We start from the raw sequence: 16,673 nt of genomic DNA on the forward strand, positions 1-16,673 counted from the left end.
ACTCCAGTATTCTTGCCTGGAGAATTCCATGGACAGGGGAGCCTAGCGGGCTACGGTCTGTGGGGTCGCAAAGAGTCAGACACAACTGAGCACGCAGCACGTGTACCAGGAAGATGAGCTGGATCTTAAAAGATCTTAAGAGGTACTGCCCAGCTTCCTTTCCCCTCCCAACCCCTTGCTGCTCAGGGGCAGCTGATGTGAATGGTCAGAACTCTCACACCTGCCGGTCAGCCCTACAAGTCCAGCTGCTCCCAGAGGTGGCTCGGTCCTTCAGCTCCTGCTCTGAGCCCCCAAGCCCTGTGCTTAAGATGACTTAGGTGAATAAAGTACCCTAGTCCTACCAGCTCCTGGGGGTGCTGACAATAGACAATTGACAAACTAACAGGCGTGTGATACCCACACCATGCTCAGTCCCACCCGGTTACACCCCCTGTGACCCTAATGGGGATAATCCTAAGGCAGGCTAGGAGACAGAGGGACAAGGCTATGGCAGGAGTAAGGGGGTGCGGACTTAGGGTGCCTCTGGAGTCACAGCACACAGAGGGCTGCCTCTCTGGATGTATGGGGTTGACTAAAATGTTCACTCAGGGTTCCCAGGTGCTGTGTGTGTGTGCTCAGGCGTTCAGTTGTGTCTGACTCTTTGTGACCCCGTAGACTATAGCCCACCAGTTTTTTCTGTCCATGGGATTCTCCAGGCAAGAATACAAGAGTGGGTAGCCATTTCTGTCTCCAGGGGATCTTCCCAACCCAGGGATCAAATCTGAATTTCTTTCCTCTCTTGCATCGCCTGGCAGATTCTTCAGCACTGAGTCACCTGGGAAACCCCAGGTTTCCCGTACCTTCTTACAAAAAACTCCAGTGAATTTCTGGCCAACTTAACATTAGCATCATAGGAGGGCCACAGAGCATCTTCCTTTTACCCTTGAAATCTGGTTGAGCACATGTGATCAAGACCCTCACTGTCCCTCTCAGGACCCTGGGGACCTGCCCGGAGCTCCTGCATCTTGAAGTGGGTCAGTGGCACCTAAGGCGGGAGGGTGGGGGCTTTGCCCCGCGGTTACCACCTTTCCCTGGCCCTGGGAACCTGTCTGCGGGCCCTCCTGAAGAGCCAGGCTTGGCTCTTGTCACCCCGTCAAGCAGGGGACCTGACTCGGTTTGTACCACTGTTTGGCATCCTGGCTTAGTCCCTCACGCTGGGAAGGCTGTCCCAATTTGAAAAAGGGCAAATCACAAATGTCAACTGGCTGAGACCCAAGTGCCAGGTTCTTGCCAGAGGCACTACTTTTACACCAGCCTGCACAGTCTGGAGCCCTTAATGAAACAGGCTGACAGTCCATTAGCTGCAGAGTGGTCTGCGGGGCTCAGAGGAAAGGAGCTGTCATCTACCTCCCTTCAAGGGCTTTCAAAGGGGAAATCAACTGTGTGTGCATGTATGTGTGTGATCTTAAAAAAAAAAAGAAAGTAGTATCAATCACAGCAGTGCCTGTTAACATGGGCAGACAGACAGCAACCTGACATCAAGAAGCGTCAACATGTTTCTTGTACTCTGTCCTCCCAGCCCCTGGGGGGCAGGTCTGAGAGATGATCCCATAACAGAGCACCCACATCACAGCGTGGGAAGACCCTTAAGGTCTTCTAATATACCCCCTCCCCAATGTCCAAGTCTTCGCTTCAGTGTTCCTAACAAGGAATCAACCTTTCTCTTGAATGCCTCTAGTCACAGGGAACTCACCACCCACTGGGACGTTTCAAACATCTCCCTTTCCAATTCCTCTCACAACTAGAAAGTTCTTCCTGACCTAAGAGCTTAAATTTGGGGCCAAGTAACTTCTACCTGTTCTTCTAGCTTTGCCTTTTTTTTTTGGCTGCACTGGGCCTTCGCTGCCTTACAGGGGCTTTCTCTAGTTGCAGTGAGAAGGGGCTACTCTTCATCACAATGCACAGGCTTCTCCTGCTGTGGAGCACCAACTCTGGGGATTGCAGGCTTGGTAGCTGTGGTCCATGGGCTTAGCTGCTCCATGGCACGTGGAGTCTTCCCAGACCAGGGATCAAACTCATGTTCCTTGCATTGGCAGGCAGATTCTTTTCCACTGTACCATCTGGGAAGTCCCTAGCTTTGTCTTTGATGTCACACACACCCACACTCACACACACATACAACCTCTCTCCAGCCTCCTTTCCATGCTGACATGGTTTTAAGTGTCTTCACCAGTCTGCCTACGGCTTTCTGGACAAGATCCAGCTTAGGAATAATATCTTCAGAATGTGGGTCCCACAATAAGAGACGTAAAATCTCTGCCGCAGCTATTACCAGTGTGAAGATGCACGTGTGTGTATGCAGGTAGAGATTAAGTTCCTGGAGCTGTATTTTCATGCATTTCACATTTCACCCCATATTCTCAAACGCCTTGCTGAAATCCCAGTATATTACATCCAAGGCCTGCTTCTGATCTATCACATTTGCTCTATCCAGAAAAGAACTAAGAAAGAAGGAAGGGTACCCAGGAATGGGCTTAGCCAACCAAACGGGGTCGACAACACAGGGATGGGCAGGACCTGTGCCTTCCTTGTCCTGGACACTAACCTATTCATTCTACCTCAGGTCACATTAACCAACATGAAAGCCAGAGCTCATCACTGACTCCAACTGAACTTCAGGCCAGGTAACAGGCTGATTTTGGTTTTAATAAAGGAGGTGGTGCTAGTGGTAAAGAGCCCACCTGCCAATGCAGGAGACACAAGAGATGCAGGTTTGAATCCTGGATTGGGAAGATCCCCTAGAGGAAGAAATGGCAACCCACTCACTCCAGTATTCTTGCCTGGAAAACTCCATGGGTAGAGGAACCTGGTGGGCTCCAGGGATTGCAAAGAGTTGGACATAACTAAGCATACACACACAACAGAAGAGTTGCTAAGATAACGTGATGTATGTCACTGCCCAACTCCAGAAGAGGCCAGCATTGAGCTTCTAAAGGCCTGCTGGGTGGGATTTTGTGCAAAGGTCCTGAAGGGGTGGAAAGTGAAAGTGTTAATCATTCAGTCACGTCTGACTTTTTGTGATCCCATGGACTATAGCCCACCAGGATTCTCTATGGAATTCTCCAGGCAAGAATACTGGAGCAATAGCCATTCACTTCTCCAGGGGATCTTCCCCGACCCAGCAATCAAATCTGGGTCTCTGGCATTGCAGGCAGATTCTTTACCGTCTGAGCTGCCAGGGTGGGGCAGGAGGGAAATGCTTTGAGTAGGTCAGGTGGATGAGGCAGTTCAGGGACAAAGTGAAAGCTTCCACAGGACTGGGCCGAAATGGGGATGGGGTGGCCAGGACAAGAGCCCCCTAGGCCCATGGTACTCAGCAAGGAAGGCTGCTGTCGGGGGGCATTTTGAACCCTTCTAGAGCAGAGTGTCCAAGAAACAAGGGTAAATTCCAGGGCCACCCCCAAGCTTGAAATAGCAGGGAAGCAACCTTACAGACAGTGAGCAGATGGAGCTAGGACCCAGCCAATATTCCTGGCTCTGGCCCCAAGGAGGCACAGGAGTCCTGGGCAGTCCTAAGGAGATGAGAACTGACCCAAATGACTGAGGCTGAATTTCCATCCATGTCCACTGGGGGGCAGAGTAAGTCTGACTCACAGATTTAAAAGCAGTGAAGCTGTATCTCAGGGTCAATACCCACCACGTCTGCTGCCGTCACTCCGTGGAGCTTCCCCTTCTAATGGCATATAGTGCTTTGGGGGGGACCCAAGCCCACTGCTTCATATTCACTTGTGGTAAAGCCTTCCTTTGACACAGCAAAGCAGCCTTTTCAGTCTTGCAGAAATTCACCTAACTAGACTGTTATCCATTTTATGTATCTTTGCTGGCTGTGTTCTAGAGGACATACTGTCAAATGCCCAGCAGAAAACCAAACATCCTCTGTCTGCACATTCTCCATCTATCAGCACAGTGACCCGCTGGAGAAAAGTCAAAGTAGGAAAAAGCAGAGGTTAATCTGGCCTGACTGGCTCTTGGCAAACCCATACTGCCTCGGAGAGGTAACCTCTATCTTTTCTAAGGGCTCGTCGAATCCAGTCAAACTCATCACCAAAGATCAGGCATCCTGCCCCCACCCCACCTATGTGCCCGTGCTGGTCTCGAGGTTTATGAGTCAGAGTTCACAAGCAGACGATGAGATAAGCAGCACGAGGAAAACACAGGGAAACTGGAAGCCAGACCACTGATCCACATTTTCCTTTTTTTTAATTAAAAAAATGGTTTTATTAACAAGTCTAAAGAAAACTTTCATTGAATCAAGGGGTGTAATACAAATTATAGAGACCTGCATATAAAGCCTGGCAACGAATCTGGCCTTTTAGAAAGATCTATATATAAAAATATGCATTAAAACCTGCACCAGAAACAGTGCAGAAGTTAACTGACAGCCCCGATAGAAGGCCTTACCAAGGTGGTCTGGTCTATGGACACAGGGAGCTCTCAGGCCCACAGCTTCAGAGGTAAGACTTGTGACAACGCCCTGCTGGTCTTTGAAGGCAGGACTCCCGAGAGCACCAAAATGTCACAAGCCTGGCATAAAACAAAAATGGTGCTGGGAAGACAGGCAGGAGAGAGTGCTGTCCTCCTCACCCTCCTTACTGGGCTCTGACCACTCTTCGAGGATTCTGGAACTCTGCAGACAAACCACCTTTAACTTTAGAAGAACTGCAACTTCCAACTTCTGCAAATGTGTTTTTTCCCAAGTAAGATGCCTAATTCTAACTCAAGAAGCCAAGTTATAAGTGGCCTGATTTTAAGGATGAAGATTTGGTTCTGATGTTATTTTCTGCAGGTCGAGACCCTGACATACCCACCAGAGTGGCTTTAATCACAACAGAAAAAAATGATGACAACAGCCTCGATCTAGTTCTGTCTTGGACCCAAGGCAACCAAGCAATTCTAGCCCAGAAAGTTATATTGCATGGACAATGATATGAAAACCAGCTTGGATCAACTTTGGAATCTGCCCCCCTCCCCACTCTGGGTGCAAACTATCCCACACAAGGCAAGAGAAGCCTTTGGGAGAATTGGGGTCAGTACAGGACAGAAGTCCCCAAGGAGGAAGACATAGTTTCTTTACTGGTAGGCCTGACATTTTGGGTGATCAGGGTCAGGACTGTTTGACCACTGGCTTATCACTCATGGAGGGGCTACTGTCCTGCGTCAGCTCATCCTGTGGTTCTGTGAAAAGGGGCAACCATCCCTGACTCATCTCTGCTAAGCTGCTGCCCAAATAGCAGGGCTCCATAGATTGGAGAAGGAAATGGCAACCCACTCCAGTATTCCTTGCTGGGAAATCCCATAGACAGGTGAGCCTGGTGGGCTACAGTCCATACAGTTGCAAAGAGTCGGACACAACTTAGCAACTAACAGTGGATGGGAAATACACAAATGGGGACCAGGAAGAAACGGAGGGTGGTCATAGGGGAGCGCAAGGAACAGCAAAGAAGGGCAAGGAGGGGTGCCCTGTGGGCCTCCAATAGCTGGCCAGGACAGCAGGCCTCCACAATTTCAGAGCACCTGCTAGTCACTAAAAGGACGGGGAGGTGGGCGGGAGGACGGGGAGGTGGGCGGGGGGGCGGGGGGTCCCTTCCTGTCAGACCAGTGGGTTCCACAGGGAAACCAGCTGCCCTGCCAGTTTTCTCTCCAAAAGCAGAGTGATTTTCTCAGCTACCTCCAGGGTGGTTTTAAATTCCTTCCAAGCCCCCAGCCCAAATGCTTTGTTGTGTGGCAATCTTGACGCTTTTCCTTAACCGTGGCAATAAGTGAAGGGAGGATGAAAGGGTCTGAGTCACAACTTAGGCAAAAAGTCAGGAGCCCAGCCGGGCTGTTAATGAGCAAAGTCCTCTCTCAAGCAGAGCATTACTGGACCCGAGAGCTCAGGGTGAGACAGGCGCTCCTGGTCACGGGGGATCATCACCACACATCCTGACAGACCAAGGTACGGAGGACATTTGGCTCAATTACTATGGCTCTTCTGGGACAGGAGGCCAATCCTGGCAGCTCCTTCGCCAAGTCTCAGGGCATTTTAATCCACTTAAAAGTGACCTGACAACACCCTCTAGTGGAAATTATAAATAAAACAAGGGCTGTGTGTCCAATTTACCTTCTGAGGCCAGAGTGGTTTCCGGAGTCCCCATAAAACGGAGTAAAATAAGTAAAATAACAAAAACAAAACATTTTCTTTAAGAACGTAATAATAAAAAAAAGGTGGGAGTTCACAAGCCATCTGTAGGCCCCTCGGTGCTGAATCACCTTCTCTCCTCAGATCCTGCCTTCAATGCATCCTAAGAAAGGGGGGCACACTGTATGTGGGGAGGCGGCCACTGGTCCCCTTAGAGTTTGGGCAGACTGCCTGCTGGTGCCAGGATGATGCCGAACACGTAGAAGAGGCCCAGCAGAAGGTTGAGCTTGGCAGTCTTCTGGGGCAGTTTGTTGAAGGTCTGGCTTCGGAACTGCCTCTCAAGGGAGAAGGCCATGGGGATGGTGAGCAGGGGCAGAGCCAGGCTGATGCTGCAGTGCACAGCCAGGATGCTGAAGGCCAGGTAGGGCAGGAAGAGCAGGGTGTTGTAGAGCACATAGGACAGCGTGGGCCCGATGAGGATGGCGAGGGTGACGATGCCAGCCTCCCGGTCCGACTCCATGTCCCGGGTGTTGTTGGAATGGAGGATGGCCTCCGTGCTAAGGGCGAGGGGGATGGCGTAGAGCAGTGGGAAGACCGCCAGGGACCCCACCTGGACGGCGTAGGCGAACATCACAGCCAGCGGGCCGAACGTGATGAGGATGACGAGGTCCCCCAGAGCCAGGTACTTGAGTCCAATTCCTATGGCCAGAAAACCCAGAGAGTTGGTGTGAGATCAGGGCTGGAAACTGCGGGTCTGCTCTCCAGTGGAAAGGCCGGCTGCCTGTGGCTGGGCAGGGCATTTTCTTCTCGGATTGGGAGGCGGGGCACTGGTTGTATTCCCCTCCCCTCCAGAGCAAAATCCGAATTCTCCTCTGGTGATGGAGAGGGTCAGAAAAGACTAATCCTTTCACACCCAGTTCAGTCTGAGTCATCCCTGAGTATTCCTTCCTGCTGTCCCTCAACAAAAGGGCTTCCCAGGTGGGGCTAGTGGTAAAGAACACTCCCTTCCAAGGCAGGAGACATAAGAGACACAGGTTTGATCCCCAGCTGGGGAAGATCCCCTCGAGAAGGGCATGACAAACCACTCCAGTATTCTTGCCTGGAGAATCCCACGGACAGAGGAGCTTGGAGGGCTATAGTCCATGGGGTCAAAAAGAGTCAGATACGACTCAAGTGACTTTGCATCCACATCCCCCAACAAAACTCTGACACAAAGAGCAGGGGCTTCCCAAACTAGTGGTTACCAGTTGGAGGGGGAGTGGAGGGGCAGAACAAGGGTGGGGGAAGGGGAGGGCCAAACTACTGGGTGTGAGACAGGCTCCGGGATGTATGGTACAACAACGTGAGCACAGCCCATATTTTATATAACTGTAAATGCAAAATAATCTTTACAAATTGTGTACATTACAAATTGGAAATGTTTTTGGAAAAAAAGAAGAGCAGGGAGTTCCTAGTCACACACAGTTCTATGGGGAGTCCATGAAGGCTTTCACAGGCCTTACAGTCCAGGGCTTGGCTTTCTTTCACCATCCACCAGCCCCCCCGTAAGACACTGCTCCTGTCAGGAACACCATGAGATTAGCCCCTCATGGAATATCCATCCCAGCTTCTTCCTTTTCGGCCACAACCTTTGGCAGCATCTTCTGGTTTTGAAAGCCCCCAGTTAACCTCAGCAAAATTTCAGGGTTCCCAAACTCCATACAGAGAAACTTTCACCCACATAATAAGGAAGACAGCTAAGAAGGTGAAGTTACAACTCTGCTTCCCCCGTCTCTGGTTCCTGTGAAGTTAAAACGCTGAATGATCCCTCATTTTTCCTCCTGTGCTGCTGATCGACCTCAAATCCTGTCTTTCAAACCAGCCCAGTTTCTCCATCCCCAAAGCCACACTCCATCCTGCCTCACTCTATCCCCAAGTCCAAGTCAGGGTCATCTTATGCACTACACTCCCATCCCCCACCCACCGCAACATTCAGCTGGTCCCTCAGCTTCGGGTCTCATAACTGCCTCCCCTCCTTCATCCCGAATTGAATCTCCACACTGCAGCCAGACTTTGTTTTTTAGTCGCTAAGTGGTGTCCAACTCTTTGTGACCCCATGGGCTGTAGCCCACCAGGCTCCTCTGTGAATGGGACTTCCCAGACAAGAATACTGGAGTGGGTTGCCATTTCCTTCTCCAGGAGATCTTCCCGACCCAATGCATCTCCTGCATTGGCAGGCGGGTTCTTTACTATTGAGCCACCTGGGAAGCCCCTGCAGCCAGAATGGTCCTCTCAAAACACTAAGCTGGCTGTGCCCTTCCGCAAACACATACCAGAACACCCTTATCAACAAGCTGTCCTCAGGATAAGAACAGCCCCAACTCTTTCACCTGACTCAGCTTTGGCCTGGCCCTGCCCTGCCTCCCTCCTGCCTTGCCCTGAGCTCTCCTCCCCTCCCCACCTCTACATCCTTCAGTTCCCCTCAGTTCCTCAGGGCCTTCAGACACTCCCCCACCTCCAGTCCCTTGCCTGGTCAACTCCTATTCAACCCTCAAGACTTTAAAGGTCATTCTTCAACCACCTTCCTCAGCCTGAGACCATATTCAGCCCCCCTGCAATATGCACCATAGCATCCTGACTTTCATAAATTCCACCACACTCGTAATTCTTTTCTTTTTTTGGTGCCGAGTGGCATGAAGGATCTTAGATCCTCAACCAGGGATTGAACCCATGTCCCCTGCAGTAGAAACACGGAGTCCTAAGCACTGGCTGCTGCGGAATTCCCACACTTCTAATTCTTAATCTCCCTCTCTCCCACAAACCAGTAGGTTTCACGAGGGCACAGCTGGCTCCTCAAACCTGACAGGCTGAACTGAACACAGAGCTACAGTAACAAGCACCTGAAATTTGGGACCAAGATCGTGAAAAATGTCCCACTGGGACTGAAACAGGCAAAGCAGCGCAGGAAGAGTGAGAGGCACCCACTCAAAGAGGTGACCCACATATATATTGCTACAGAAGCTTGGGAAACCTCTGATCTAAAGAAGTTACTAAGACATGGCCCCAGGATCAGAAGGTTAAAAGAAAAAAAACTATCGGGTCATAAATTGCATTTTAAACAAATATGAGAGACATTATCTGTAGGGATTCTAAAGGCTTGGTAGCTGAAGAACAAGACGCAGCACAAGTTTACCTCCAAACTTGTGGTTGGGACTCTTTAGCGCTAAATGACCATGGTTGGTTCTTGGAAATGAAGCATCTCCAGGATAGGCTATAACAGGCATGCTCCCTGAGTCCCACCAACACCCAGTAAACTCATTCTGTACTCCCCACACAGTGTTTTGATAAATAGTTTGGTTGTGTGAGGACACGCCCTCTAGGAGGAAGGTCTCTCCAGCAGCACATGAGCTCTAAATAAGGAAACTGATGTCTTGTGTGATGTCTCACACATTTAGGCAACTGACAGGCAGGACTGCTCCAACTACCGATCCACCAAGTTTCTCCACCAGCTGCCCATCCCTTTATTTCCTCAGCTCTCCAGGCAGACCTCGGGACTCTATGGAAAGAAACAGAACAGCTCTATAGCCTTGATTGACATCTGGCGAGAGTACCCAAGAGCACCTCCTTAAATTGCCTGGCAAAAAAAAAAGACGTGAGCAAGGCTGAACAGGAAAGGAGTATGTTACTGATTCAATGGACATGAGTTTGAGCAAACTCCGGGAGATAGTGAAGGACAGGGAAGCCTGGCATGCTGCAGTCCATGGGGTCACAAAGAATCGGACACAACTGAGCAACTGAACAACAAAAGGTTGAACAGAAACCTGTGCCTGCAAAGATAAGCCCCCACCTTCAACAGACCTTGAACAAAAAAACCACAAAGCTCAGCTAAGGATGACAGAGGTCTGTCAATCTTCTTGAGGTTATCTGACACTAGAAAATGACATAGCCCTTGAGCAGAAAGTCCTGTTTTCAAAGTGTCTGACCCAAGGCTCACGAGCTCCACCTGATTCAGAGGTGTGGCCCACCTGGGAGTTTCCTTTTAGGTATCCCTTCCTCCCAACACCCCTTTCCACAGGGGCCAGCACAGTGAAATCCTGGGCCAGTTCTTCACACAGCCAGCCAGAAGGAATTTGTTAAATCAAAATGTTGGCAAGGACATGGAGTAACTGGAACTCTCATGCCTTGCTGGTGGGAAGGTAAACAAAGTAGAAGCACTTTAGGAAACACTTTGGCAGCTCATAAAGTTAAACATCATCTACTCTTGCCTGGAAAATCCCACGGACGGAGGAGCACGGTGGGCTGCAGTCCATGGGGTTGCTAAGAGTCGGACACGACTGAGCGACTTCACTTCACTTCACTTCACTTCACCCTATGACCCAGTAATCTGATTCCTAGGCATTTACCCAAGAAAAAACAAACACAAATATCCACAGAAGACTTGAAAATGAATGTTCAATCATGATAGCCAAAATATGGAAAAAATCCAAGTCACTGAACAGGATAATGGATAAACAAACTGTGATATGTTCATACAATGGCTACCTCTCAGAGATACAAGGAACTACTGATCACATCACAACACAATGAAACTCAAAAACAGGCACAAGAATTCATACTGAATGATTCCATGTACATGATGTTCTGGACCAGGCAAAAGGAATCCATGTGAAAGAAGTAAGAACAGTGGTTGCAGTGGTTCCCACTAGATGGAGAGAGTGGAGTTGAAACAGAAGAAGCACAAGGAAGCTTTTGGGGGTGATGAAAATGTTCTGTATTATGACAGGGGTATGGGTTATCAATCAAACCAGCCAATCTTAAGAGAGATCAACCTTGAATATTCATTAGAAGGACTGAGGCTGAAGCTGAAGCGCCAGTATTTTGGTCATCTGATGCAAACAGACAACTCATTGGAAAAGTCCCTGATGCTGGAAAAGATTGAGGGCAGAAGGAGAAGAGAGCATCAAAGGATGAGATGGCTGGACGGCATCACCGATGCAATGGACATGAACTTGGGCAAACTTCGGGAGATGGCGAGGGACAGAGAGGCCTGGTGTGCTGCAGTTAATGGGGTCACAAAGAGTCAGACACGACTGGATAACTGAACAACAACAACATGAGTTATACAGCTCTATGTATTAATATTTGTCAAAATTCATCAAACTATAAGGCTCAAAATCCATGCATTCCACTGTTCGTCAATTATATATCAATAAAGTCAACGTCAAAAAAAATCATGTCAGATTATGTCATTCCTCCACTCAATATATTTCAATGTATCCACATTTATTCATTCAATAAATATTAGGTACTGAGTACATGCCAGGTGGGCACTGTTCTGGACACCATGGGGTTCAGCAGAGAACAGAGACTAAAATCCCTACACCCAGGGAATTTACAGTCTAAGTGGGAAGGTAACTAACACAGTAAATACTTTCTGTGGTTAGAAAGTGATGTGTGCTGTGTAGAAAAAGCAAAGAAAAGCAATAAGGAAAATACTGTAGAGGAAGATAGTGTAGGGAAAACACAGAAAGGGTGTGTGATTTTATTTTTTTTAGCTGCTGCAGAAAGCCTTATTGTTTAGTAGTTTTAAATAGGGTAGAAAAAAAGGCCTTACCAAGCAGCTGACATTTGAGCAAATGGGTGGTGGTTAGAAAACAAATCATACACATAGATGGGGAAACAGTATCCTAAACAGAGGAGACAGCATCTGCAAAGGACCCAAGGCAGGAGCACGCCTGATGCATTCCAGATACAGCTGGGAGGGCGGTGTGACTGGAGCGCGGTGAGGAGGAGCGCAGGTCAGAGAGCTGGGGGAGGTGGGGGGTGAGAAGATCATGTCAGGCCCTGGGAGTCATTGTAAAGACTTTAACGAGATGCGCGCCAAGGAGAGTTTTGAGCAGAGGACTGACACGGCTGCAGGAGTACTCTGAAAGGGACAAGGGTGGATGCATAGAGATCAGTAAAGCATCAGCCACAATAATCAAGGGAAATGACAGTGGCAGTGGTGGGAGGGGATGAGAAGTGGTCTGGCCCCAAATGCATTTTAGGAGAGTCAACGGGACTTACTGACAGTCTGGATGTGAGATGTGAGAAAGCAGAGTCAGGGATGATGCTCATGATTTGCAGCCTGAAGAACCAGAAGGATGGTGTTGCCATGGAGTGAGAAGGGGAAAGCTGAGGGTACAGCAGGTTTTTGGTGGGGGAGAAGATCAAGAATTTGGTCTCAGACACGTCAAGGTTGAGATGCCTATAACCTCTAAGAGAAGTTACTGAAGTTGGACCTTGGGGCTTCCCAGGTGCTCCAGTGGTTAAGAATCTGTCTGCCAGTGCAGGGGACATGGGTTTGATCCCTGGTCCGAAAAGATCCCACATGCCAAGGAACAACTAAGCCTAAGCGCCATAACTAATGGGCCTACGTTCTAGAGCCTGCAGCCGCAACTACTGAGGCTGGTGTGCCCGGAGCCTGTGCTCCACAACAACAGAGGCCACCACAAGGAGAAGCCTGAGCACCACAGTGAAGAGTTGGCCCAGCTCGCCACAACTAGAGAAAGCCTGTGCACAGCCACAAAGACCCAGCACAGACAAAAATAAATAAGTAAAAAACAAGTGGGATCTGAGTGTGGAGTTTAGTGGAGGTACCTGGTCCAGAGGTAGAAATCCAAGACTCACCAGCTTAATAGATGGCTATAGAAGCCATGAGACTGGCTGAAATCGCCAAGGGAGTAAATAGAGCTAAAGAGGTCTAAGGACTAGGCTTGGGAGTGACGAGGAACTAGCCGAGACTGAGGCCCTATGAGACCAGTATGATCTAGCCCCTACCTCCCTTGACGGCTGCATCTCAGTCTCCCTCTCAATTATGCTGGTCTTTCAGCAAATCCTGAGATGCCAAGTCCTTCCCTACCCCAGGATATTTGCATCTGCTGTTCCTGCGGTCCTGAAGGACCTGACTCAGACCCCAATTCTGCCCCACAGCTGGCTCCTTGTCCTTCAAAGCTTAAGTGTCACCTTCACAGAGGGCCTCTTTCTTCCATCAGCACCTTACACATTCATTCTATTTCAGTGCCCTACTGATTTCCCTCACAGAACTTTTTACAGCTGGCTGCCAGTTCACCACAGTTAGTCCTGCTTTTCTTCTTTCTCCTTCTGATGCTCCATCACAGTTCCCTTGGCCAGTCTTCTCCCCTCCTCACTTAATATTGGGGCTCCCCAGGGTATCTGTCAGAGAAGGCAATGGCACCCCACTCCAGTACTCTTGCCTGGAAAATCCCATGGGCAGAGGAGCCTGGTAGGCTGCAGTCCATGGGCTCGCTAAGAGTCGGACACGACTGAGCGACTTCACTTTCACTTTTCACTTTCATGCATTGGAGAAGGAAATGGCAACCCACTCCAGTGTTCTTGCCTGGAGAATCCCAGGGACAGGGGAGCCTGGTGGGCTGCCATCTATGGGGTTGCACAGAGTCGGACACGACTGAAGTGACTTAGCAGTAGCAGGGTATCTGTCAACAATCCGTCCTCTGGGCTCTCACCCTGTCGTACAACTTAGTATATGTGCAAAGACTCTCAAAAGTCTCTACCTCCAGGTCAGACCTCTCCTCTGAACTCGGATTCAAATCCAACCGTCAATTTGACAGCTCCACATGGAGATCTGATATATTAAGATGTCCAAAGTCAATGTCTCCATTTTCTCTCCACAAACCTACTTTCAATCTTCTCTCTCTCACTCCACATCAACTTCACTATTTCAGTTGCTCAGGCCAAAACCTTAGAGTTATATTTGTTTGGATAGATTTTTTTTAGAGTTGTATTTAATTCCTGTTCCTCTCCTGCCTCACGTTCCATCTATCAGCAAACCCTGCCTACCTCCAAGAAATATTGGGAATCTAACTACTTCTTCCCTCTCCACTAATCCCACCCTGATTCAAGCCACCAGACATCTCTTGCCTGTTTTACTTGACAGATTCCTCCTAGATGTTCCTGCTTCTCCCCTTGCCCTCCTTTATCCATTCTCAATAACTTAGCCAGAGTGACTGTTTCAAAACACTAAGGCCTATGTCATCTTTGTGCCACACTGCCTTGCCCAAACACACTGCTTTTACTTCACCTCCTTTTACTGTCTCCCTCGTGCACACCCTGTACTCCATGCTGTTTTCCAACATTTTCAGGGACACTCCTGGCTTAAAGCCTTTGGCAATTGCTGTTCCAACATACTCTTCCTCCAAATAACTGCTCAGCCAACTCCCTCACCTGTCACCTCCTACAATCTTTGCTCAAATGCTACCTTCTTCCAGATACCTGTTGAGCCAACTCCCTCACCTCCCTCTCACAATCTCTGATCACATGTTATCTTTTTTTGGCTGTGCCAAGGGGCCTGTGGGATCTTAGTTCTCCAACCTGGGACAGAACCTGTGTCTCCTGCACTGAAAACACAGAGTCAACTTCTGGACCACCAGGGAAGTCCCTTGTGTTACCTTTTTTATGAGGCCTACCCTGATCAAACTAATTAAAATTAGTTTGTGTCCTCCTTCCTTGCTCTACTTAATTTTTTTTTCCCCTATAGTATTGTTCATCTTCTCATGTTCATCTTCTCATGTACTGTAACCAAGACACAAATTCTGGTTTCCTAAAGCCCCACATCTTGGAAACACTCTCAGTGCTGAGCAAACCAGGATATTGATTATCCTAACCATAATTTACTATTTTTATTTTCTATCTCTCCTCATGATATATAAAATCACTTCCAGAAGGGCAGGGACTTGACTGCTGTGTTCAGGTAGAACAGAACCTGGCACATAATAGGCGCTCAATAAATAGGGCTTAAACACCTGCCCATCAGCACTTTAATCAGCCTGCTGCAAGGGGTCACCTAGCAAACTAGCTGAAAGTAATTAGGTGCATAATTTAGAGCTCTTCAAATTTAATTCCACTAAAATTTGACACTGTGGCATTATAAGGGCTTCCAAGGTGGCACTAGTGGTAAAGAACCAGCTTGCCAATACACATGTAAGAGAAGCGACTTTCCCTGGGTGGGAAAGATCCCCAGAGGAGGGGGGACCAACCCACTCCAGCATTCTTGCCTGGAAAATTCCATGGACAGAGGAGCCTGGTGGACTACAGTCCATAGCATCGAAAAAAGTCGGAGATGACTGAAGCGACTTTGCACCCACACACATGGCATTATAAGTTATGAAGAATGAGAGGAAATTAGATAACAAAAATTTCCGTATATACCATATATATGTTATTCCTAACATCCATAAGCCAAGCCAAAAATGTTATCCCCCAAATCCACATGGTCCAAACATTATAGATTTCACATAAAATGGCCTAATTCAGAAAATAACCTTTGACACTTCTTCGAGAGCCCTATAATTCCTAAGCAAACTGTAGTTTCCATGCAACTAAGACTTGCAGCAAATAGGCCAACTTACCTCCTGTGTAGAGAAAGGAGCCAGACAGGCCTCCGAAGTAGATGAGAGCTAAGTGCTCCAGTTTGAGAGGAGACAGACAGTAGAGGCAAGCGGCACAGACACAGCCCAAGGTGTAGAGGAAGACTCCAAACCGAACTACATCCCGGGGCTCCAAGATTCGGTCCACCAGGGTCCTGTCATCACTCTTTTTGTGGTCAATGCCTTTGGAAAAGTCGTAATAAGTGTTGACCAAATTGCCAGCCCCGTGCACCGCGAGGACAGCTATGGCACAACCCACCAACAGCCTGGGATCCAGGACGCCTTGGGATCTGTATGCCAGGGCACTGCCCAGGGCCACCGGGGTGAGTGAGGCGCTGAAGCTCCAGGGCCGCAGGGCCAGGACATAGGAGGCGCACTTCTGCCTCCACGAGCGCTGCGGAGGTCTGTCCTGCTGAGGACAGCCGTTCCCCAGCAGGTCTCTGTCCTCGACCTTGGCCGTCTCTCCAGCGTGGATGTTAATCTTCTCCGCCATGGAGGCTGCACGTGTGTTAAGTCAGTGGTAGTGAGCCACCCACTGCGCAGCGTTCGCGCTAGGGCGAGGACGGACGGGGCGGGGCAACGGACCTGACCTTTTTCGGTTCCACCAGGGACAGGGACTGGGAGGCGGCGGGGCCCAGGAGCTGCAGCGAGTGGGCCTGACACCCCAAGAGGCCCGGCGGCACCGCCCCGACCTCCTGTCACCTGTGTAAGCCTGCTTCCAGACCCCAGCCCCGCCCGCCCTAGAGCCCGAGCACGAGCCGCGACCGCCACCCCGGGGCTGCCAGGACCGCCGGCGCCGCCATCTTGTGCGCCCGCCACCTCAAGCTCGCCGGGAAACACCGGCCGGCAGCACGGCCCTAGGCCTGGGCCAGGACCGAGGCGGGGTTAGGGGCGGGGCCCTGGAGGGGCGGGGCCAGAGGTCTAGGGGCGGGGCCGAGGTAGGGTGGCGACCCAGCAGCCCCGCCCTTCTCTTGCCCAAGGTCGGGGACGCAGTTGCTTTGAGTCTTGTTGAAAACAGCCTAACTTAACGAACGACCGCAAATGCATGTCGCTTTACGACTTACCAAGAGCTTTCACTCACGGAAATAGAA

The 16,673-nt window shown here is 49.6% G+C and overlaps 1 protein-coding gene across 1 annotated transcript; it reads right to left on the minus strand.

Moving 5' to 3' along the window:
• Positions 1–1,446: 1,446 nt before the first annotated feature.
• UBIAD1 (UbiA prenyltransferase domain containing 1) lies at positions 1,447–16,423 on the minus strand. The gene is made up of 2 exons (XM_002694056.6): positions 15,565–16,423; positions 1,447–6,856 (listed from the first exon to the last, which is right to left on the minus strand). The coding sequence occupies exons 1-2, from the start codon at positions 16,073–16,075 to the stop codon at positions 6,369–6,371; spliced, it is 999 nt and encodes a 332-aa protein (XP_002694102.2). The 5' UTR covers positions 16,076–16,423; the 3' UTR covers positions 1,447–6,368.
• Positions 16,424–16,673: the final 250 nt, after the last annotated feature.

Source organism: Bos taurus, chromosome 16, assembly GCF_002263795.3.
Source record: "Bos taurus isolate L1 Dominette 01449 registration number 42190680 breed Hereford chromosome 16, ARS-UCD2.0, whole genome shotgun sequence".
NCBI classification, from domain to species: domain Eukaryota; kingdom Metazoa; phylum Chordata; class Mammalia; order Artiodactyla; family Bovidae; genus Bos; species Bos taurus.